At 38.5% G+C, this 18,266-nt stretch overlaps 1 protein-coding gene and 1 long non-coding RNA gene across 2 annotated transcripts in view; one reads left to right on the top strand and one right to left on the bottom strand.

Moving 5' to 3' along the window:
* Nucleotides 1-14,451, top strand: part of LOC103905985 (5'-AMP-activated protein kinase subunit gamma-2) — a 33,924-nt gene extending 19,473 nt beyond the window's left edge. The window contains exons 4-11 of the mRNA XM_009287801.2: nt 824-869; nt 1,677-1,731; nt 3,645-3,771; nt 4,534-4,699; nt 5,034-5,071; nt 8,016-8,162; nt 10,569-10,662; nt 13,324-14,451. Of these exons, the coding sequence (XP_009286076.1) occupies nt 824-869; nt 1,677-1,731; nt 3,645-3,771; nt 4,534-4,699; nt 5,034-5,071; nt 8,016-8,162; nt 10,569-10,662; nt 13,324-13,355 (705 nt within the window). The 3' untranslated portion in view covers nt 13,356-14,451. The remainder of the gene's footprint in view (nt 1-823; nt 870-1,676; nt 1,732-3,644; nt 3,772-4,533; nt 4,700-5,033; nt 5,072-8,015; nt 8,163-10,568; nt 10,663-13,323) is intronic.
* A 1,354-nt stretch (nt 14,452-15,805) lies between these two features.
* Nucleotides 15,806-16,316, bottom strand: LOC103905984. The gene is made up of 2 exons (XR_657981.1): nt 16,109-16,316; nt 15,806-16,008 (listed from the first exon to the last, which is right to left on the bottom strand). It is a non-coding gene; the product is annotated as an uncharacterized LOC103905984 (long non-coding RNA).
* Between the last annotated feature and the right edge of the window lie 1,950 nt (nt 16,317-18,266).

Below are 18,266 nucleotides of genomic sequence, written 5' to 3'. Positions count from 1 at the left end.
CTTCAAAGATTGGACTCTTAAAGGTTTTTTGGTGTTATTGCTGATCTGATCTGATGATAAGCTGCCACCAAAAGCTGCAGACTTGCTGCATCCTTTGCCCGGTATCATTTGCCCATCCTTTTTGTGAGCCAGTTAAGGAAGCTAAACCAGCAGAAAACTAACAATGTTTTCGTAACTTTTTTTTGCCTGTTTGGTTCCCTGGACCAGCTGAACACAGGTCAGATGAGCAACATTGCTGGTACAGGAGAAATGCTGAGAGCATGCGTGGCTTAAAGGCAGTGTCTGAAAACATTTGAAGAATGTAACATCAGTAAAAGATTAAACTTGAGGGAGGGGGGAATACATGTTGGTTCTTCTGATTGAACTGAGCACTAAACCAAGTGCTCTTGCTTGTTTGTATAATCAAGTAACAGTAAAATTCATCTCTGTTAGCATTAAGAAGTCAAGTGATCAGGGTAAGCTTTTTAGTGGTTTGAGTCTGTGAGGAATCATCAGCGGGTTTACTCTGGCATGATTGTTTTAAGGTGAGATAAATTACTGAAGAGATGCCTCTGAGTCTAGAAGAGATCTAGACTACAAACCTCGGCAGGTAAAAGATCTTTCTTGTCCCCTGAAATGATAGGTCCAGTATGGTACTCTGCACTGAGCAGGATTGCACCCTTTCCTCTTGTTATTGCCAAGAAATGTTATTCTGGACTGTTCTTACTCTGTTAGATTGCCTGCAATGAAATGTAAGGAAATTATTCAGATATTTATAATATTGTTAATGATTTGGGGTTTAAAAGTAATACTTCAAGCTAAACTTTCCATCTACCCATTGTAGGTTCAGATTTATGAATTGGAGGAGCACAAGATAGAAACCTGGAGGGGTAAGAATATTTACTACTTGGTTAATAATTTAAAACATTCTAATGTTTTTCAGTGTAGTAGATTTTTAATTAATCACAGACTTAACTTGTCTCTTGCCACATACTTTTTAATGAGAGCAGGAATAGTAAAAGCTTGTCCATTTGCTCCTGCTGCTTATTTTTCTACCTGAAACTGTGTAAGGACTAGAGTGATCTGGGCTATATACTACTTCGCCATTTGTTCATGATAGTACCATCTTGCTCTTTAAGAAAGAAAAAACGAAACTGGAGTAAGGCAGCATGTATGGCTGTAGAGTTGATGAGTATATGTGGAATGGAAATGTATCTGAGCCAGGATGCAGAATGAATAGATGACCCTACGTATTGAGTGAACTAACGGATGAGCAACAAGCTATGCCTCAGTGAATTGCATAATGCGACTAGAAATTCATAGAACATGCTGGGTGTGAACAGAAGTGCTGAATGCAGGGAGGAAGCTTTATGTAAAAGAAGACTACATGCCATGAAATAATACATAGAAGTACTCTATGCAGCAGACCCTCTCAGAAAAGGAACTGGTAAAGAATTACTTGCTGTTGTTGCAGTGACCCCTGGCGGTAATCAGTTTAGTCCTGCTTTTAAAACTTTTGTCTTTTTAATGTCAATATAGAAGAATGTGCATAAGTGGTAGAATATCTGAAGTAACTGTGTATACTCCTCTCTTTCTTCCACTTAATTTTGTACGAATGAATTTATAAAATGCTTTCATAAAAAAAAGCTAATGTTTTCATATCAATTGGTAATGGTCTATTAATTTTCTGTACACAGAGCTTTATTTACAAGAGACATTTAAACCTTTAGTGAACATCTCCCCAGATGCAAGGTAGGATTTTGCTTTTCAGTCTGCTTAACTTGAAATAAACTAACTTCATCTCAACTCTGAATTTAAGACTTCTTTATATAATAAGAAATAATTTATATTGTAAACTAGAGTACAATAATGAAGGACTGTCTTTTAATATAATCAAGAAGGTGGGGGAGCTCTTTATTGTGAGTGAGGACTTTTTTTAATTATCCAAAGAAGAGAATGTTTAGTGTAACTTTTGTCTTTTATCAGTGTAACTCTTCTGGTAAAAGAACTAGACATGGATCAAAATTACTTGCCAGAAAATATGCAAAAAAGGCAACGTGATGACCCTTCAAGCTAGCCTGCAAGTCATGTTTGTTTCATGAAAATCAAAAACTGTACAGAGGCTTTCAGCTGTCTTGTTCTCAGCAATCATAGTAATTGAAAATGTAGAGTACTTTTCAACGCAAGTAACGTTCCTTAACTAAAGGAAAGACAGTATCTGTGTGTTTTGTTCTGCTCTACTACTAGGTTGTGCTCCTTAAAAGATAAATGTCTGTCCTTTTTCTTCGTGATGGAATTTGAAAGAAATAGTTTTTAAACTGCCATTATACCTTATTTACCAAAGGTAACTTGAGAGAGAGCTTTAGTTGGTCACTTCACAACTTGAGTACTACTTATCGCTGAACCGGAGAGTGAAGTTCTGATTCTTGCTTTCAGTTTGTGGCATGGGATTGCTTATGCCCTATCAAAGGAAACTGGTGAAGGGAACTCTAGTGATTACCTCGAAGTAATGATGTGCTGTATCCTCAATAGAATTGCCACTGAGTCATGAATGTCGTCATTCAATTAAGTCATAAGGAATGTATTTTGAATGGTAGCTAGTTGCAAGGAATACCATTAAGATAACAAAATAGTATAATTGCTTTCAGTCAAAGGTGCAGCAAGAGAAGTATTGCAATAAAGAAGATGCAGTAGGACATGTATAAAAGGATAGAGCAAGTCAACTTAAGACCCGATCCAGAAATGGACTTGGGTTCTGTGACAGACTGCTGCACTTAGGAGTAGTTAAATGTTTATTCCGGGAGTGGAATCTACAGTGCAGTGGTGGGAATCTTGACTCTACGTATATCAAATGGGGATGGTTCATCCCTGTAGTGGACTCAGAACATACAGTTTATTGTGTATGGGAAGAAGCCTACTCCGGCAAGTAGGCGTTTATCAAAGTTTTACTAATTTTATTACTTATTAATTTATTGCAGTTGGTGGTCAGCTGTTTTATCATAGTCTTACTAGGACCAAGGGGAGGGAAAAAAAAAGTGTTACTTGCACAAAGAGCAGACTTGTATAGGTTGGAATATTGCTAAATCGTAGTCTGCAGTGTCTGGAGAAGTGTTTCAGATCTCCTGCAAATAACTTTTTGCCAATCCCCAATGATAATTCAGTGAAATGATTAGATAATTGTTTTGGCTTAATTGCATATAAGCACTTACCCATAAAAATGGTCTTCCTAGAAAATGTTATAGAAGTTTGGGATTGAGATGCATTAAGTGCAAGAACACTCTCTGTTTTTCACTGTTTGTTTGTCTCTGAACAGAAAGATCCATTCTGAGTGCAGGGATACTGTGAGCACAGCACTTACCGGAAAAACAATTTACACTTCTGAAGAAATATTTCTGCTATACTTTCTACCACAAAAAGTCACTTTCCATCACGTTTTCTTTTGGGTTTAGGTGTTCATGAGCATATTGTTGTTGATGTGTTTTACCAGCTGCAAAAGTTAATCTGAAATCCCTTAACTTCTGTTTTTTATAACATTAAAGATAATGCAAGTAATTTCTTGCATTGTATGTACTTCATGGGGGTTTGTAAATATGTGTATATATCACTTGACATTACTCATTGTCAGCCAGAATTCATTAAAAAAGAATTAATGTTTTTCTCCTCAGCCTTTTTGATGCTGTATATTCATTGATCAAAAACAAAATCCACAGATTGCCAGTTATAGATCCCGTCAGTGGAAATGCACTTTATATACTTACCCATAAAAGAATCCTCAAGTTCCTCCAGCTTTTTGTAAGTACTTAAAGTTATGCTTTGCTTAACTGATTTCCCCCCACCCAGTAGACTTCTTTAAGTAATTTAAGTCTTAGTACAGAAACTTCTTGATAAACTTCCATATTCATTGTGTCTCTGCGTATCTTTTTTTGATAACAGTGAAATTAAAGCTTGATGTAAGACCTGTACATTACCTTTACTTTTCTTTTAGTCATTTAAAGAAACCTAAACACCAAGGACTTGTCTTGGCTATTTGAGTAATTTGCTGTCCTTTCTGGAAGATCTACTCAGCTTCAGAAGCTTGTTTACATGAATAGAAAAATGAATTGTCTCCCAGAGACGAGATTATCATTACTCAGTGTAGCTTATGTTGGTCACAGGAATGAATAGGAGGCCCAACAAAGCAACAAGAGTTCAAAATAAGCATTCGGTGTATAGTATGTTTTGCTGTCTCCTCTCTCCAGTTTCAGTGGGAATGACATAGCTTAGGCTCAAAAGCTTTTAGAGATGGGTTGCTACAAAAATAAATAAATGAGCAAAAAACTTAAGTTACGTAGTCTTAATTTAGAGCTGCTTTGAACAGAAGTAATGCTTCTAGATCTGAGCTTGTTTTGGCTTTATGTTAATCTAGTAGCAGATTACTGTAACTATCTGTAACCATCATTTGGAGTCTGTAGATGGATGAGTGAATACAGATTTCCTAATATATATAGCAATCATATGGAAACATGGTAGGTGCAGAAAACTGCACTGTAAATAGATTCATTCTGACTTTCCTAGATGTCAGAGATGCCAAAGCCTGCCTTTATGAAGAAGAATCTGGATGAACTTGGAATAGGAACTTACCACAACATTGCCTTCATACATCCAGACACTCCTATCATTAAAGCCTTGAATATATTTGTAGAGAGAAGGATATCGGCATTACCTGTTGTGGATGAGTCAGGTGTGTGTTGGGTCTTCTGTATGCAAAAGTGTGGTAAGACAAATGGTGCTGAACCCTGGATTGATGTTGGGGGGACTGGGGGGGGAGAGGAGAAAGAATTAAAAAAAAAAAAAAGGCAGGGGGAGAAAGGGAATATAAAGAAATACTTATGCAAGATGTAGGTTGATAGGCTTGGAAGAACTTCATGGGTTGGTGGGTTGGTTGGGGTTTTTTCCATCTTTCCTTCTTGACCTGTCTGTTTTCTTTCTGTGTAACTGTAAGATAACAAATGAAAGCAGGAAGCAAGAAAACTAATTTTGTATTTTAACACTTTAACTTTTCTTTTTCTTTTTAGGAAAAGTTGTAGATATTTATTCCAAATTTGATGTAATAGTAAGTATATCTCTTAAAATCTATTAAATGTTTTATATGCAGTAAGCATTTGCAAATTAATTTGTTAATTTGTCAATTTTGGCTATTTTTTTCCTTAGGCTTTAGTTAACAAACTGAATAAAACAGATTCAATTCACCCTGCACAGAATTTTTTTTATTATTATAGTTTATTTTAGCTATCCTTAGTAATACTACTCGCACGCAGGCATCTACTGCTTTGGATGTTACCCAAAATTAAATCTGGCTGTACTATTACAAAAAGAGGGCACAGGCTTTTTATGTTTGTTTCTATTTTTGAGATTGGGCTTTCTTTTCCCAGCCGCTGCCATTCTACGGTCTGTTTTCAAAGAGAATGCAGATTTTTTCCATGCAGTCTGGGTACTTTGTACGACTTGACCTTCTCAGTGAATTAAAACTACTTGTCCCATTCTTTTGTGTGAGTCTCTGACTCGGGAGTATTGCATCTGTATTCCTTCTGGCTTAGATCTAATTCAGGCCACTGTTCCTGGTTTTCTCTCAGGAGTGCAACAGCGTAGTCAGATTCATGCCGTGATTTGCCAACCTTGCAGAGCACCAAAAGTGCTCTTCTATTCTTGTGGTCTTCAGAAACTTGAAAAATATATTTAGGTTTTTTATCCCTGTCCCCTCCTAGCTGTATGCACCTGCCTTCTAATTGGAACTTCTGATAGCTACATGATTTTTTAGAGATTTAAGTGCGCAAGCTGCTTACTCCACCAGCCCGCTAGTGCTAATGAAGAATCCAGATGTCTGAAATGCTGCGTAGAATGCTTTCAGAAATATGGAGAATAAAGTATTTCTATTTGGGACTAAGCTTATAAATATCTCTGGCTGCAAACAGTGCTCTTAATACTGAAAATTTTGCAATGTCACCGTTCTTGCCCGTCGTCTTCTCTACGTGTTTGTCTTTTTGTTCTTTGGGATTCTCTACTGTGTTAAGACCCTGTTCTGCTGTAAAGGCTGGTCAGGGAATAGGTAGTAGCTGTAGCGAGAGTGATCTAACATATCAAAGACAATGAAATTTCACAGTTGGTGGGTTCAGTGTTCCAATTTATTTTGTAACTGTGTTAGACTTTGAGGCAGGACATGTGTCCTTTATTACACATTCTTTTTCAGAAAGACAACAAAAGGAAGAGGGTTCCTTATGTTTTTCGCTCCTTTTCTCATTTTAAGTGATGGGGCAACAAAAATTATAGGATTTTTAGAGATGCTGAATCATTTCTTTGGAAAAATTATGTGTTTGGATCAGGAAGAAAAAAAATCCACCACAAAGGCTTTAGGATATAATTGTTTGCTCCCAGCTAGTAACGTGGGAAAGAGTTAGGGCATCTATTGATTATTTGAGATTTTCCTGACATATCCTAATTTGCTTATTTAAATGGGGGGAAAAAGATATTTTGCTCTTAGTGGTATGGCATCCTTGAACATCTTCTGGGTTTGGATGTGAATGTACTCTTTAATATCTTTACAATAAAGCAGTTTGAAGATATGTAATACTTCATTTGCTTTGCCTGCTAGCTTCTATTGATAAAAGATAATCACCTCTCAGGCTTCCAGTTTTTCATCAGTCTGCTTCAATCTGATCTTCAAGCTTTAAAAGAAGAAATAAAAAAAAATCTGAAATGTATAATCTGATCTTCCAATAAACATAGAATTTGCAAGATTCAACTGATGATTTTTTAACTTTAAACCATGTGGCTAATATGCTTAGTTAAATCAGTGTTTTAAGCTATGCCTGTATATACAGCTGGCTAAGTTGATAGATTTCTCTCATTTTAATACAGTTCGGAATTCATTTTCAGGTTCTTGATGGGAGAAACCTGGGAAAGGTGTGATGGTATAGAAATAGCTTTATATTACACTAGTTATTGCGGATAGGGTGACTTCAGTTTGCAAAGGCTTTTTGTGTTCTCCTAATGTCCTTCATTAAATGAGTTAACTAAAACTGCTTGTATCTTCATGATCATCTCAAACCTATCTTGTCATGTTCAGTGTAATTCAATCCAAAAACTTGACGGATCACAGTATCCTCTAGCCGAAAATTAATCTCATTTTATTGCTTGGTCCAGTGTTTTCATTTTAAAGGTCTGTCTGTGTTTGTCCTTCAGTGCTTCAGTACACAAAATCAATAGGCCAGGATGTGCCAACGCTATCAAAATATTGCTATGGTCTCACCTACAAAGAACGCTTTTGTTGGTCTGGACAAAGCCCTCTTGCTACAAGCATGGTCCTGTTCTTAAACTGAAAGTTGTGAATGTCAGCTTTCAAACTTTTTTAACTTTATTACTTTTAGTGGTGGTGATGGGTTTTCATTTATATTATTTTTATACTACTTATTAAAATACACACACACACACACAAAAATTGTTGTGAAATGGCAGTGCTAGCATAGTCCAGGAGAGGGAGTCTGAGCCCACAAATAAGAAAGGTGAAGAAAATCTGTAATTTGTTCTCTACTTAGATCTGCACTAAGATCTACTTCATGGGTGGTGTTCAGAGCAGTTGGGGTCCTCCCCTATCCTATGAAAAACAAACAACAAAAAATTGTATGTTCTTAAAGTATATCCTGTATATTCTAAAATCTGTAGAACTTCATCTTTACATTTTCTACTCATGGCAAAAGCAGGAAGAGTAACATCAAGCCAAATATCAGATAGCAAAGTAAGGAGCTTTTCATTGGCCTAATGCATATTACAAAACAGTTTTATCAGTTAACCCAGTCTGTCATATAGTGTTTAACATAATTGCATGCTTGACTGTTCCCAAAAACTGAAGCTGAAGAGCATCTGCTTTGTTTAATATGTGACTTGGAATAGACTTAATTTACACCAGAAACGTGTGTCTACTTGATGCCAAAATATTTACTTTATTGAGTACTTTATTACTAAGTACTGAGATGTGTTATGGGCCTTGGTTTTTTTTTCAGAATCTTGCTGCTGAAAAAACTTATAATAACCTAGATATCACGGTGACGCAAGCCCTACAGCACCGTTCTCAGTATTTTGAAGGTGTTGTAAAGTGTAGTATGCTGGAAACACTGGAGACCATTGTGGATAGAATAGTGAAGGCTGAGGTGAGTTCGCTTTTTATTTTTCCCTTCACTGTAAGTTAAAAAAATATATTACCAAACTGATAAATAGTAGAAATTTATCCTTTCTAAGTTATTTTGGTTACTTGGTGAAAGTATTTTTTTCATAACTACATGTGTTGGGTATCAGTTTGCTTTATAGACTTAGATGCTTAGAGATGTGTAAAATAGTGTACAGTACATCTGTAATAATACTCGGTTATTTGCGTTTCTGTTTTATGACATTAACTGAACTGAATGAAAAACTTCTTTGAGAGAATTAAGTTTCTTCCAAGCCTGCCACAAGTTTTGCAGACAAATAATTCTTTAAACTCCAGCTTATAGCTAGGTTGATTGACATATTGTTCAAGAAATTTAATGGGTACAATTAGTTAATGCATATGGAGTCCTGCGCTGCTCTCATACAAATACTGTGAAACGGGGCCAGAAAATAAATTCCTGTGAAGAAGCCTTTACTAACTGCTCTTGTAAATGATTTATCTGTGTGCTTTTCACTCTTTTGGTGCTGTTTATCTTGTTTGTTAGTATTGGGAACTTTCTTATACATGGAGGTGAATGAGTGTATAGGTCTTCCTCCCCTCTCTGCAGAAGAAAATCAGTATTACCAGTTTCGGTTGTCTCTGAGGTGTGATCAACTCCATTTAGATGCTTTAACTTCTTCAATTACAAGATTTTTTTTTTCCATCTTCAGGGTTGTAGCCATGCATATACTTGATATGAGTAAAACTTCCACTTTGTTAATAACCCCTTAGAACCTCCATTAGGCGATTTTTACTTGTAATTTTCTGCATTTGCTTGAGCTTCTTCCTGAAACTGAATAATTTTAGCATTGCTAATATACAGATTTCAAATTTGGATAATTTTATTACTATCTTAAGAAGCTTTAGACATTTGGGTTTTAAGAACAACTCCTACCCTTTGGTTCAGTCTAAACATAGTGAGATTATATGTAAAAATGAGTCAGTCAAAACTACAAGCTGTTTTTAGCTGCCAGACAAGTGCTTGATCTTACTGGAAATGAAACGAAACAATTACATTGTCCATTTTTCTTGGAATTCGTTACACTGAGAGAAGAATGAAATGATTAAATATGTGCATATACAAAAACTTAATAACCCCATCTAAAATATCACCAACATAGTTTCATCAAAAAGAAAACACAACAGTCTTTTCTCTCCCTTCCCCCCCTTTTTTTCTTTCCTCCCTGTGTCAAGTGGTTATGACTGTTCAAATAATTCAGAGCTCCTCTTTTCTTGTATCTAACTAGCAACAAAGTGGTTGACCTCAACCATAAATTAACGTAACTATTAAATCAAGACTGATGCAGCTTTCTTGCTATCACCTCTGTGAGAAGATGAAAAATTCTTTTCACTCTCTTCACCATTATATCTGATTATTTGAACTTAAAACAGTGAAGAGAGTTCACGTAGGTAAAAAGTAAACCTGTAGTAGGCTCTCCTCTTTTGACAGACGCCCTTTCTAGGATCGCTTACTTAAGAGCTGGTTCAGCTGTGATGTTTAGGTTATACAACTGTGTGCCCACTTGCAGTGAGTCGGGTGCCAGGACTGACACTAGGGCACTCTCCTGGTTCTGCAGTGGTCTTTCACTGCTGTAGTCTGCTCTGGCTGATGAGCCTCAGGATGTAGGAGTGCCCACCTACTTTCCCCACAGTTAGGACAAAAGTTTTGTAGTATAAAATGTTTCCTAGAATAGATTTGTAATGATAAAATCAGTATTTAAAAATACAGTCTTACTGTTGAGAAATCCTTCTTCCAAGTTGTGTCCTTGTGTTTATTAACTCTACAGTGAGTTTGCACAGATAAGTTGAAAATTTTTTTTTTCTGTGTTCATGCAAAATGAGGATTTTAAAACCAATCTGGCACTCAGGTTCAATTGTGTAGCCCTACGAGAAAAATTAGGTTAAAACCAACTCGGACATGTCAAGATACAAGTTTTAGTGCTGTGCCTCTCCCTGTTGAGAAAGTAATTTTCAGAAGGAAGCCTCATTTTACTACTGTATCTTATTTTTTGAGATCACAGGCTGAGTTGGGCAGAGTCTGTAAGTTGGGGAAAAGTGTTTGATGTGAGTGCCACTTCTTAAGAGCAGAAGTATTTTAAAGACCTAGATCTTGGCTTAGCTGTCACTTCAAATCTGATTTTGTTGCCATGTCAGATAGCTGTGTGCTTTTTAAACATGCACTAATTTTCATTTATGGAGGGTAAGCATGTTTGTACTGCTGTGTGAGACTGGTATCGCTAACATTTTGAACCATTCTTTTTTTTTTCTATTTGTCTTCATACTGTGTTACTTTAAGATATTTTTGTTTTTCTTTGCTTTAGCTATTATTTTAAATCAGGCAAATACCTCAAAATATTTTTCCTGTTTGCAGGTTCATCGTTTGGTGGTAGTGAATGAAGCAGATAGCATTGTGGGTATCATCTCCCTTTCTGACATTCTACAAGCTTTGGTACTCACACCAGCAGGTATGGATGTTGCCTTCTGAGCTTTGCCATAAGTCATTTGGTAGTGTGTATACTTTGCTGGTTTTAATTTATTTGACAATGACAAACTTTTGATTTTCAACTTTTGTAACTGTTTGATCATAGTTCTTAAAGACACTTTTCATTTCTCTTCAGGAAAAAGCTGACAAAGTATTAACTGTCAGTCTTTTGTTCACTGAGGAATGCATGCAGAAGCTTCATGAGCGTCATTGCTGTGCATATACCTTCTTTTTAGAAAAAAAGGTCTTGATTAATGTTTTAACATGAAAAACAGGGTGAAGTTGAATGTTGCATGTATAGACGACATCTACAACAGGGTGCCTTCCCCACCTTCCTGAATTTCTGTACTCTGGCCAAGTGCTCCTAGTGTGGCTGCAGCTGTGCTTTCCACTAGCTCTGCAAAACCACCTCCTCAGAGCCCTGCAGTTGTCCAGCTATGCTGTGGGTTTTGGTTGGCACAACTACGTCAGAGATGTCACCCCAGGCCACCAGAACGATTCCAGTAGAAATCTCTAGCATATTACTAAACATGATCAGGTTCCTTTTAACAAGAGTATCCAACAATAGGTTTATTTCTGCTACTTTTCTGTTGGTTGGGTGGGGGGGAAGGGGTGGCTTGGTTTTGGGGTTTTTTTTTTTTTTGGTTTTGGTTTGTTTTTTTTTTTTAAAGTTTTGCCCAAGTTAACTAACCTGCTTTATGTTCTTAATTGTAACTTTACTGTGACCACACGAATGACTTCAGTGTCACAACAACTAAAGCAAAGTCCTTTTTTGGCTTTGTGAGGAAGACAAAAAATGTCTTGAGGATTACAGTTTTGCCTCAAAAAGATATCAGACTGAGCAAACGGAGCTGGATACGTCCTTCAAAAAAGTCTAAATGTGAGCTTAACTGGGAGCTCTTACTTGCACTGATAGATAACATGATAACGTAAAAGTCTCTCTGTAGATTTAAAAAAAGTTAATGTAGCTTTTTAAAATAGTAAGACTTCCCCTCTGAAAAGCAGTAATCAGTGATGCTGCTGGAGGTATATGTCAGTGCATCTGGCTCCTTTTAACGACCTGGAAGAGCAAGTAACCCAGCTTTCTGTGAAAGGTACGGATGAGTATGAGAAATCAGCCCAAAGGCCTGGGTGAAATGGGCTCATTGCCTAGAAAGAGAATGGAGGGGTGTATGTCCCTCCTAAGAGGGAGATGTAAAGACAGGCAGACAGTGCCTCTCCAGACAGAGGAGGTAGTTTCCCCCATGACTGGAGGGTAGAAGGATCCAAGGAGGGTAGATCTTACTGTTAATGGAGCAAAGTTAGACAGAAAAGATGAATCTGGATACTGACAAACCGAGAGCTTTGTTATACTGGAATTACACGGACACTGAAGTTGCAACTCCATGAGTTGATATAACAGTGCTCTGTAATTAAAAAGGGCAGTTCCTGCTCCCATACTCTGAGCCATGTGCTTCTGGCGTTCAGCGTGTGGCAGCACCCACACTCATGAGATCCCTCTGTGAGCTGCTTTAACTCATTGATCTAACAGGAAACTGAGCCAGCAAAAAAGCTGCAGAGTTTTGTCAGTTTGGCACACTAAACTGGCTCACAGAAGAGTCTAGTACTGAGTACAGCAACAGAGGGGGCCGGGTTATGCCACTGGAAGAGATGAGGTGAGGGAAGGCATTTTTTTTTTTTAGAAGCAGTTAGGTGTTAGGTTGCAGTTCCACAGGCAACTGCCCGATTTTAGATTGGGATTTGTCTCATGAAGTGAGGATGTCTGCAATGTAGATGTAGTTTGTAGAGTCCGGAGTGGGATTTACCTCTTAAAGTGGATGCGTAAGAATGACCAGATAAATCATGCCCTAAAAGCGTCCATTTCTCTTCACAGACTAGAAAGGAAAACTTATTGACTGGGAGGAATTAAGACCAGCCTACATTACGGGGGGGAAAAATATCAGTTGTGATGAGAAAACTGGATGTGTCTTTCAGTGTTTGATTATACATTACAAGTAGTAACTCCAGGTTGCTGGCAAGAGATTCTTGCTTTGTAGAGTTGGATGCTGAAAGCCAAACTCACCATAGGGTTCAGTCGTTGCCCAGCATGTGGCTAGTTTGAGTACTTGGAGAAGAGGCAAGATGCTCTACAGTCCTGCTGAACGGGTGTCTCAGATCCCTACTGTAAGCAAAATCTGCCTCTGAGCCAGGAAAAATGGATCCATCAACACAGTGTAGTTAAACTGAATTCTCACATTGTTTATTCTCAAGCAGGACTTCATTTTTTGAGGCTGTTATGATGATTAAGCTTGGCTTCTAAGCTGATGGACAGGTTTGGGGTGTGGCTTTTTGGTTGGGTTCTTTTTAAAATAAATTTTTGTGCTGGGGAGAATCTTCAAAGACACTTTTGGTAACTTCCCAGAAGAGTTACTTAGGCTACTTTGCCAGTGAAGTTAGAAGCAGTAACGGTCCCAAGGCCTTCCTCGCTCCGTTCACCTTAGCATTTAGCAGTCCTGCAGTGTATTCTTTATAAATGGTATCCAGTACTAAGATTCCAATCACGTGGTCGGAGGAAGTTGCTGCATTCAGAATGAGCCGTGCTCTTCCAGATGCCCGGTGCGATGTGCATAAGGAAATCACGCATGCTTTCCTCTTCTGTTAACAGGTGCCAAACAGAAGGAGAATGAAAGTGAATGACTGCTGTGAATGTATACACGTTTGTAGGAGAACTTGAACAAAGTTTCTGGGTCAAGTTTGTCTCGCGAACAGTGACTGCAATAGAACAGAGCAGGATGGTTGAGAATGTGTATTGGGACTTAGTGATGGATGATGAGTCTATTCCCCCCAGTGATGTCACAAAAAAAGCAGCATGACAAAAGCTTATGTTAAAATGTAGGCTTGTATTTCAAAATGTCTTCAAAACATTTGCTGGAAGACTTCACATGATGTCCTTCATTAAAATGCACTGTATTCTGAAACTTTTTCATTTTGTATTTGACAGAAGTCACTGGTCAGCAACGGATATATGTGACATAAGGCAAGTGTATGGCATATTCATATCATAGTGCCTTATGTCAAAATACAGCAATATGTCATCACTGTTGCCCATCACTGTCAAAGGAAGTATTGTGCTAAATGAGACACTGTATTTGAATGTGAAAGTCTTTAAACCTAAAACCAAATCAGTTTCAGTTCTCATTAGATTTGTCATAAAAGCTGTAATTTGAGTATCGGTAGACTTCTTTAAAACTTCAATGACAGTTTTGTGTTAAATGTCGCATTCTGAACTGAGATGTAAAACAAGACTGATTTTAAAAACAGCTTTATTTATTTTTACTTTCATGACAATTTTTTACACATCTTTGGTGGATAGCTAAAATTTCACCATATCCATTAATAAACTGTTGATTGTTATACAAACAAGTGGTAGATTTTCTCATTATTTAAAACTTTGGAGTTGCAGAAGCTGTGGCCTGTTGATCAGTCCGTCTTACTTGAGCTGACGATTTCGGAGGCATGGATCGAAAGTGCTCTGTACTGTAATACACAGGCACCATGGAGGAAATGAGGTGCCAGAGAACAATATTTTCATCTGTATTAAAGTGTAAAACGATGTTTGTACAACAAAACTGAAACTTTTTATTGTATATGATTTGTACAGAAGTGGAGGAGTGAGGGAAGCCGTGGGGTATTTGCTAATGTAAATGTACTGTAAAGTATGAAGATGAGACTTTTATAATTGTAGATTCTTGTAGATGGAAGAAATTAAACCCTACAACATCAGCTTGTTTTTAGCAGTTCTTGCCAAGTTCTTTTGCATGTATAAATGTACGTGCATTTTGATTAGCGTAAACTAGGTACAGAAGCATTCTTATTTTCCTTTGACTTTAAAGGCGGCTTATGCTAATGAATAATGCAGGCAGTGCTTCTTACTGTGTTTCCAGCCTGAATACTGCACTGGAATAACGGCAGTAAACCGATCCGTTGTTTTTCCATTTATAAACATTGAGGTAAGAGGTTAACAGTTTTCAGTTTGCTTATAAAATATGAGGGTTTTAATAGTAATGAGAAACCCTTTCTTCAGAACTTTTCTGTAAGAATTTAAATTTTAAACTATATGTGTGAAAATTTTCTTCTTACTGGCGTCTTTCATGTATAAAAGTATTCCTATAGTACATAATGGAAACTGTTCTCTTAAGACTTTCTCTCACTTTCTCGCTCTCTGAAAAACATTGTCGAGTCTTCTCCAGCACCTTTTCTGACTAGGTAAATATCGACTCCGTTCCCTGCAATTCCGCATGGTATTGAATTGAAATAGCTGTTTGGGCCTAACAGCACTGACCTTAGGGTCCGGTGCTGATTGCTGCCATCAGACACGACATCAGCACAGCTCTGATGATCTTTGTGGGGGAGATGGAGTGATAGAAACTAAAAATAGTGGCGCTCATTCTTTGTGGGGCGTGCGGAGGGGATAATTTCTGGTAGCCGAGGACTGTGTATTAAGGACAAGTGGTCAGCAGTGCTACCTGCAACTGCCACCAAAGCTGCACATATGCAACTTCGTGAAAGCCCAGATACTGCTCCAGCACCTGTGCCCTAGCCTCCTCTAGGAGGTGGGATGCCAGGGAGTTGCCGAAATGCATTGCTAGATCTCTCCCTACCTATCACTAGGTACTGCATGAGCATGTTCTTCAGCCCTGTATTCAAGGTGCTTTTGAAGATAAGGGCTGAACCACTGATAGGTACTTTTTTTTATATATACTTTATTTTTTAGTACAAAGTCTTTTGGCCCTGTTGCATGCAGACAGCTTTGGGCCTGTCTGCATAAACTAGTATGCAGAAAGCCAGAATGAATTCGCAGTTTTCAAACAACCATGTACAGACTTCCTATTTTAACATTATTACAAGTGCTGTTCACGTGTTGTGGACACAGAACTAGCAAAATTATGGAAAGCAGCCTCCTCAGTGATACACAACTGTATTTAGAGAATTTCCACCCTTACTTTCTGGAATTGTTCTGAACTTTGAATTTGTGAGGAGTAGAGTCGCAGTGTAACTCCACAAGCATGAATAAACAGCAGTGCTATCTAAAAGGCACTCTGCTTGTACTGGCACAAGTACCAGTGCTGATGCAGTAAACAAAACTAAAGAAATCATGTCGTTTTTAATACGGATCGGTTTACTACAGAGCTAGAAAAAATGCTTGTTCCAGCATAGGGGAGGGACAGGAGTAAATAAATGAGGGTAGAGAAAGGAGGAGTGACTCAGCAGCAGCGCCGCAGGTACCAGATTGAAGTGACAGTGCAACTCAAGCTTTGACCTAGGACTCGTCACCGGGCTCGTGAGAGGCCTCAGCCATGGAAAAGAATAAACAAAATGTCATTAAACTCAAGTTCTTGCATACTTACGATTCTATGACTTTTTTCCTCTGGACAGGCAGCAAGCAGTACCTATAGATCCGAGACCACAGCAAGGGCTCCAGGCACTCCCTTTCTTTCCACAGACAGGACCATGCTGCAAATGGCGACGGCAGTAAGCTTCCCCGGTGACTCTGCTGAAAGCCTGTTCAGTAGCGTAGATGATCTTCCGTCCTGAGGATGCGAGATGCTGTAGAAATGGATTCTATTTTAACCGGTGGGACTGTAAAACACGCGATTGATTTCTGTGCTTCCCTGTGTGTTTCCTTGCCCAGCAAGAGATGTCTGTGAAAGGGAAGTATTCTAAAATGCTTCTCGGTCTTGGAAGGGAGCAGATTAAGTCTGTTTTTTACCTACTCTGGATATTTTTAGCTGTTTAGGTGTAAGAAAATGTTTCTCAGTAGACTTCAGCCCTCCATATTTTTCAGTAGCTAGAAATGCTGTGAACTAAGGAAAACTATCCTTTGCTGACACCAGTCACTTGACTGATTAAAACATTTTCCTGTTTTACTTCTGGAATTCTTTTGGTTAAAAGGTCTGAGATCTTTAAGCCCCCCTAGACAGTATTTGCTGTGTACTTCATCTTCTTTTACTAAGGAATATTATTCTGCTGGGAACGTTTGCGTAACCCAGAAAGAACCAGCCTTGCTTTCCAAGGCCTGAGCTCTTGTCCTCACAGCAGACAAGAGGAATCTGACTGAAGCAGTTCCAAGACTATGCATTGCTTTGAGAACGCTCCTCGCCACCTTGTGAGAGAGCGTAGGGTAAGGTGGAGTCTTTCAGTTATTGTCCAACTAGAAGTGAAACCACACGCGCTTAATCCTGTCACGCAGCAGGCTGTTCAACTGTTTGCACTGAGCTCTCCCGTCAGTTTTGGAAGTAACAGGTTTACTTCAAAAGTTTCTGTGAACTTTCACCCCTTGTGCTCCCATATTGAACACTTACTAGGGGTAATTTCCTGAGGAAAATGTCATTCCGAATAATTTAATACTACCCTTGTACCCACATAATGCATTTATGCAAAAAGAATGTTCTGCAGACGCTGCTCTTTACTCTTCAGGTCTTAATTTAAATGCAGTTTTGAAAGTCACTTTCGTAGTCCCCACTTGTTTTACGGTGGCTGCAGTCAGACCTGTTCCTACTGAAGTGAATGGGAACAGGAGGTGACCTGGACTCACACATCAAACTCACTCCTTTAGGAAAAAAGTATAGAGCATGTCCCTGCCAGCCGCATACCAGGACCTGTATGGCATTAGCCTGTCATGTCATAGCCCCTGTGAACTGAATTAGTTTCTTAATTTGCTTCTACTAACATTTTGCCAGTATTTCTATCTGAATATTGGAAAATACGATCATTGTGAAAATGCAGGAGGGAGCCAGAACAAGTGTAAGGTTGAACTGAATGCACTTTGTAACCTCTGTGGGCAGCAAAGCCTATGCTGTACGTGTGGAAGCATGTGCACTGCAAACACTGCACACACTTCGGGAAGCTCCTCAGGAGGGTCCCGATTTGCCAAAGGACAGAGCAGGTAATTGCATCAGTAATTGCTGTTACAGGATTGAATGTACAAGTCAGAGCTGTTCTGCATTTGGAATTTGAGTAGCAGTGTGTTCATGGGTTTGTAATGTACTGTATTATCATAAAAACACTCAACGGTTGAGTTACGTTCAGTACATGAAACCCATCATGGTTTTTCCTTCATCACAGAAAAGCAGATACAGGCAACAAAAGACAGACATGTTCTGTTTTTGCAGCCTCCCTCAACACCTGTCCCTGGTCTCACTGCATACACATACTCTTGGTGCTCGCAGTTCCCCCTTTTGGTATTTTCTCTTTCAGAATCTAGGCTGTACCTCATGTGTTGCATTCATTGACCACACCTGTTCTCAACTCATTTACAATGAAATTACTGTCATTTATCATCTAAACTGATACAAAGGCTACATTTGATTTGAAGGAGTATCTGGTGAAGCGAGATATAAAGCAGGCTGGGAATACAGCCAGTGCGTAGGTGCGTGGTGTACATCACTTGTCCCAAAGTTCTCTGACTGCCTTTGCAGTTCACAGCACAACTTGCAAACACCGTAGAAATGAAGAAGCTGGAGTAGGACCAGGGAATGCACAGGCAAAGCCCTAATCCCTAACCCTACCGCTGCTGCGGAACACTGCACTGTGAAATCACAACCCTGA

This window comes from Aptenodytes forsteri, unplaced genomic scaffold (assembly GCF_000699145.1).
Source record: "Aptenodytes forsteri isolate BGI_AS27 unplaced genomic scaffold, ASM69914v1 Scaffold296, whole genome shotgun sequence".
Lineage (NCBI taxonomy): Eukaryota > Metazoa > Chordata > Aves > Sphenisciformes > Spheniscidae > Aptenodytes > Aptenodytes forsteri.
Note: the sequence above shows the minus strand (reverse complement) of the source record. Positions and strands in the feature narration are given on the sequence as shown.